The sequence below is a fragment of the Eurytemora carolleeae genome, unplaced genomic scaffold (assembly GCF_000591075.1).
Source record: "Eurytemora carolleeae unplaced genomic scaffold, Eaff_2.0 scaffold980, whole genome shotgun sequence".
NCBI classification, from domain to species: Eukaryota; Metazoa; Arthropoda; class Copepoda; order Calanoida; family Temoridae; genus Eurytemora; species Eurytemora carolleeae.
The window spans coordinates 50326-56569 of NW_019396866.1; the positions used below are offsets into that span (position 1 = coordinate 50326).

The 6244-nt window shown below is 32.4% G+C and overlaps 1 protein-coding gene across 1 annotated transcript in view; it reads left to right on the forward strand.

Moving 5' to 3' along the window:
- The window catches only part of LOC111709532 (protein MCM10 homolog), a 26645-nt gene extending 21140 nt beyond the window's left edge, over window positions 1-5505 (forward strand). Inside the window, exons 16-18 of the mRNA XM_023483224.1 lie at window positions 3131-3560; window positions 3773-3889; window positions 5010-5505. Of these exons, the coding sequence (XP_023338992.1) occupies window positions 3131-3560; window positions 3773-3889; window positions 5010-5162 (700 nt within the window). The 3' untranslated portion in view covers window positions 5163-5505. The remainder of the gene's footprint in view (window positions 1-3130; window positions 3561-3772; window positions 3890-5009) is intronic.
- Window positions 5506-6244: the final 739 nt, after the last annotated feature.

The following is a 6244-nucleotide window of genomic DNA, read 5'->3' on the forward strand; positions in this document are numbered from 1 at the left end:
TGTGGGGGGGGGGGGGGGGTTTATTTGGTTATTTTGGGTTTTTCAATTTGAAAGTAGTTGAAACCAATTAAAATTCATACTAAATCATAATAATAAGACGTTTAAGCAATAGGTGAACTTTATAGTTTCTAATATCGTTGTGATAATACTAATAGGCTATAATCATAATAATATCTTCACAGGGGGAATACTGCAATTTTTTATATTATAGTTCTATGAATTTCAGACTACTTCTATTTTCTCACTTGGATATATATTTCAGATTGGGGGTGGGGGCTACTCAAATTAATCGGTAGATTTTTATATACTTAAGAAGGAAGACCACTGTTAAACTTCAGATCACTTTCACTTAAGAATGATAAAGGGATTTTATATCCTTATTCTATATATATATATATCGCAATATATTTTGAAAACTTATGAGAAAAGAAAGAATGTGTCAATTTTACTGCTGCAAACTCCCTAAAAATCAATTTTCAGAAAAATTTTAAAGTTGGTTTTTTGGGGTGGTTTTTTGGGGCCGGGATTTTTTATGCCAACCCTGTATTTTTATGTAATATATAATTTTTTCATTTTTTTCAACATAGTGACACAAGAATTTTACTGAAGATTAATGTTGTTAATTGATTGTCATGATTTGTTACTTATATTGACAAATTAATTCTTGCGGAATAAGGAGGCGATTTGAAATTCATTTCTGAACTAAACTTAGTATTATGTTTTAATCTAGTTTTTAAATATCTTAATCTGATAAAAATTTCAAAAAAAGGTATCGCTTAAATCAAAAATAATAAAATTACTTAAAGAATTATCTCTGTTAATGCAGAGGCTCATGTCATCCAGGGGTTCCCACCCTCGTTCAACTAATTACTTTATATAAATTTCTATCTCAGAGTGGTGCTCACAATTTTCTGTATGGTAAGGGGTGAAATATCATGTTTAATTCATATTGTAACTGTAGGATTCTATTCTAAACAAATAGGGTTCTGAGCTGGGAACTTTAAAACGGTGGATATCGAGATCAATGCTTGATCCTCTCTTTTTCTTAATCTTAAACTTGTATCCTGAAAAGTGTGTAAAATTCAACCAATTTTAAATTTTGCGGACCATTTAAGATTGATTTACCAAAAGGGGGGGACTCCCTAATTTTGAAATACCGGTTTTTGATTTTTCTGTACTAAATCTATAAAAGAGTGGATTAAGCAAGAAATTAAAAGTGTCCACATTGGATATTCGGATTAAGCAGTCGGAATTAAAAGCATGCCATTCTAAAGTTCCCAGCTCAGAGCTGGGAACTTTAGAATGGCATAGATATCGAGATCAATGCCTGCTACTCTCTTTTTTTTTAAATCCACGAAATGGAAAAATTTAACCTCTTTCTTCAACAATATGTAAAACTAGGAAATAGTAAAACTTATCCTTTTCCTTGATAAAGTTCAACCAATCAGAGTCGCGTATCAGAAGCCGGGAAATTTGAAATTTTGGGCGCCATTTAAGATTAATAAACAGAAACGGGCGGGGGGTTGTAAAACCGGTTTGTTGATTTTTCTGTACTACATCCATAAAAAGTGGATTAAGCAAGAAATTAAAAGTAATCACATTGGATATTCGGTTCTCAGTTACGGCCCTGTGTATACTTACTGTTAATGGAATATTACTAAGATGTGAATCATTTCCTCTAAATAGAATATTTTTAATTGAACGGATTTTTATTTTATTTAACATTTATTAATCCTAGATTAACAATATAAAATGTAATAATATCAATTTCCATGTAGAACTTTCATTTAATAGCATTCACAATGAATAATATTTACTTAATGAGATTCCACTTTAATATAGCGACATTAAAACATGTATTAGGAATATTTTCTCATTAAAACACTTAAAGATATATAAACACTATTAGAAACTTTGAAAATTTAAAGACTATGATTAGAAAAATAAAACTATTGGATAAAAAAGACGACTGTTAGTTCCACTTTTTAATTTTAGATTCGATGTTACCCACAAAGGATGAGACTTCAGAGACGACTTTACAGAATTTATACTGTATGTTTCCTTATATTCACGATTGCATGCAACTGTAAACTTGTTTCTCTCTTTTTCAAATAATTTAATAAGCCTTTAATAGATAGAACACTTAATATAACCTTGGGTTCCTTATATCTTAATAGTTTCTAGTAATTTTTTTAGTCTCATTCTTTGTGTGTAACCCCGTGGTAAAAGACCCACAATTATATCCATGTCTTACAGATAAGATCCATGTACTAAAATGATANATCAGTCTCACTGTACAATATTAAACATTAACTGGTTTGCATTTTTACGAGGGGGGGGGGAGACTAGCCGCACCCGCATAGCCTCCTTTCCGCAAGACTCAGAAACATAGATTCGCGGCACTGCGCTTACCCGTATCGCTTCCTTGCCGCACCCATATATCTTCCGGCAAAATGTCTCTACTTTTAAAAGGTTAAACAAATATTTCGTTCACACCTGTTGATGTTGATCTTCTCTAAAAATGTTTTTGAAGACAAGGATAAATTCAATCTTTACCAGAAGTAAGGCAGTTTTGCGTGCAATTCGGTTTTAAAATATCTTTCTATACAGCAATCTGATTTTAGATAATTTGAAACCAAACTATTTGTGTGAGCCAATTGTCAGATGGAGGCTTTACGTGTGCGGCTTGCCTCCCCCCTCTTTTTACACACATTATACAGTTGGATTAAGAGAGTGGTCCCTAAAAAAGTAATTAATTATGACACCCCTTTGTTTACTGTATGCACATCTCTATAAAACGTACTTATCATTCGTGTTAAAAATACTTTCTTAAGCCCACTAATACTCTTTTATTTGTTATTACTGATGTAGATAGATAAATATTTATTATATATTTTCTTCATATTGAATTATTTGAAAATAAAAAATCCCTTGTTATTTTTTGTATGTAGATATAAATACTATTATTTTATATATATGATACCACTGTTAGAAATGAGCTCTCTAAAAATACTTAAAATATTGCTGTCCAAATATCTACAATCTATCATAATCTCGTTTAACCCGATTTTATAAAAATATAGGATGAATTTACATTGCTAGTTTTCTTAATTTATTTTATTTTTTTCAGAGCCCTGGCCATTCTGCAAGCCAAGAACAAAACTATTCAAGCGGCTGATCCAAATTCTTTGCACAAGAGTAAAATCAAGAACAAGACCCCAGAAAGCCAGGACAAGATTAAGAAAAGATTGGCAAGCTCTCTGGACGGTAGCGACGAAAACGACCAGAACGAGACGAACAAGAAGCCGAGGTTGGCCGAGGTAGATAAGAACAAAACGGTCACAGTGTTCGGTAAAGAGATGACCGTGGCGGAACTTGAGAAGTTAAAATCCACAAGATCTAGGAACGAACACTTGGTGGCGGAGGCGGAACTAGCCGCGGCGGATAAATACTTTGATGTGATGGAAAAGAAGGATGATATGGAAGAGAAGATGCTGTCTACGTCGGAGATGAAAACTAAGGCTGTAACCTGTCATATTTGTAATTACACATCATTTAAGGTAGGGGAACAAATGGTAAAAAACGTAACAATTATTACACAAAATTACTTTGATACATTTATTTTTGTTGTTCAAGTATAACTCGTTCATTATTATGTTAAATTTTCTTTTGAATTCAAAGCTGGGATTGGTTTTGAAGCTTTCCTGTTGTAATATTGTTTTGAAACTTTGCTGTGTTGTATCAATTGATATTTACTGTTTGATATATTCAGGCTAGTGAATTGTGTAAGAGTGAAGGACATAGATACAAAGTTATCGATGCTGTCAAACGGTTCTTCAGATGCAAGGACTGTAAGAATAGAACAATCTGTCTTACTAAACTACCTCAGGTAAAGATGATATTTATAGATGATATATTGATATATTCATTTAGGGTGGAGAGGGGGGTTTTCGTGGGTTTTTATTAGTTTTACCGATTGAAATAAGAGGGGGGGATTCTATTGAGTAGCACTTTTAGCAGTCAAATTCAAATAAAATGTCTAGCCCTTCGATTCGCAAGGGTACACTTTTAAGCTTTGGCTGATCAAATATGAATAAGCTATCTTATGTGTCTCTATGTTTCACTTTAAAAGTGACTTACAGATTTCTGATTACTAAAACAATGGAGTTATGTTTCAACCTTTAAAAAGAAATAGTTTGTTTCTTCTACATTATTCATCAGATAAAGGATTTAAGGGTATCGTTTTAAATCAGATATGCCCATTTGTAAATGGATAGTCTTTTGATTTTACTACTAAAGTCCCTTTAACCACATGGCTAACAGCGAGTCATAACAATTTTTAGAACCGCTGTGTCAAAAAAAGACGTAAAATGATTAATAAAAATAATTAAATTATAACGAATTCAATGATTTGTTAGTAATTTAAAGGTCGAATCAAATGTTTTGTTAAAACTACGTGGGCAGAGTGAAATAAAATACATAAATTGTTTTTATTTTATTCTTTGATATTTTATTTGAGCTCCATCAAATATTCTCTAGGAGAGCTGTAAAATTAAAATATTTGTCTAGGAGAGCTGTAAAATTAAAATATTTGTCTAGGAGAGCTGTAAAATTAAAATATTTGTTTAGGAAAGCTGTAAAATGAATCATTTGTCTAAGAAAGCTGTAAAATTAAAATATTTGTCTAAGATAGCTGTAAAATGAAAATATTTGTCTAGGATAGCTGTAAAACAAAATCATTTGTCTAAGATAGCTGTAAAATGAAAATATTTGTCTAGGATAGCTGTAAAATGGTCTAAGAGAGCTGTAGAATTAAAATATTTGTCTAGGAGAGTTGTAAAATGAAAATATTTGTCTAGGAGAGCTGTAAAATGAAAATATTTGTCTATGAGAGCTGTAAAATTAAAATATTTGTCTAGGAGAGCTGTAAAATAAAAAATGTCTGTCTAGGAGAGCTGTTAAATGAAAACATTTGTCTTGAGAGCTGCAAACTGAAAATATTTGTCTAGGAGAGCTGTAAGAAGTGTGGAGGTAGTAGCTGGCTGAAGGCTGGGATGATTGCTGAAAGATCTGGACCTAAGCTTGGAGCTGAAACCTTGTCTATCCGAGGAGCAGAGGAGAAATGGATCGGAGGAGCAACTGCTGCAAATATTAATCTTTAGCAAATTATTTTATAGTTTGGATCAATGTGTGTAGAATTAAAGTTGGGTCCAGGTGGGATCGTCTTTACTTGTGTTATTAATTTTGCATCTAAGTCGTGCTACCATAGATTCACCCTGAGCAATAATAAATAGCTACGACCAATGATAAAACGATTAAGAAACTGGACAAATGTGACACAAGACCTGCCTTTATTTGCTGTTGAGCTAACGATTTTTCTTAGTAAAATAACTGATTCTGCGTCACAGTTTAATGTTTATACAACCACTATACACACAATCCTAGTTTTCTCACCTTGCTTTGGATGATGTACTATGTCTTGAATATATTTTCATAATACGAGAACTATATTGCCATTATGTCCGGACTATGTTTTTTTATTCTGTATAGACTATAGTTATGTTTCTCCGATGTTTTGAGACTGTTCAGAAGTTGCAAAAAGATACTCTTGATAAGATGGAGGGTGAAACTAAAGAAGTAGCAGAAAGTCTCGTCGGCTTACCTCAATTAGCACCTGTTGATATCTTGTGTATATTTCAGGTAGGCAGACACATCATAGTTTATAAAGATCCACAGATCTTACAGTAGGTAGGGAACAGATAGAATTCCAAACACTAGGTATAACTGGTGCATACAAACGTGTAATGAAAAAGTGTTTATGAAACAAAAATACATTATTAAATTTTTGTTTGTTTTTAAATTGGCATTTGTCATTTAAAAAAGTCAGCAATAATATAAAACCTTTCTTTCTGATTTTTTAAGTGGAATTCCAAACTATAATAATCCCAACGAATGTCAACCAATGTTGGGATTGGAAGATTGGGATTAGGATGAGTACTAGAAGGTAGGTTAGATAGGGACCAATTGGGAGTAGATAAAATAGGTTGGGAATTGGAGTGGTTATCATCAAAAGAGGAAGTTGGGATTGGGATTCATTGAATGCTAGGATCATAAAAAGGATTGGTAAATTGGGAGTTGGAGTATTTGGGAAGATTGAGTACTGAAAAGATGGTTGTTTGGGGACAGGGGCGGATACTCATCCTAATTTACTTGTTTCTCCTCTCATTCTCATCCTAATTTACTT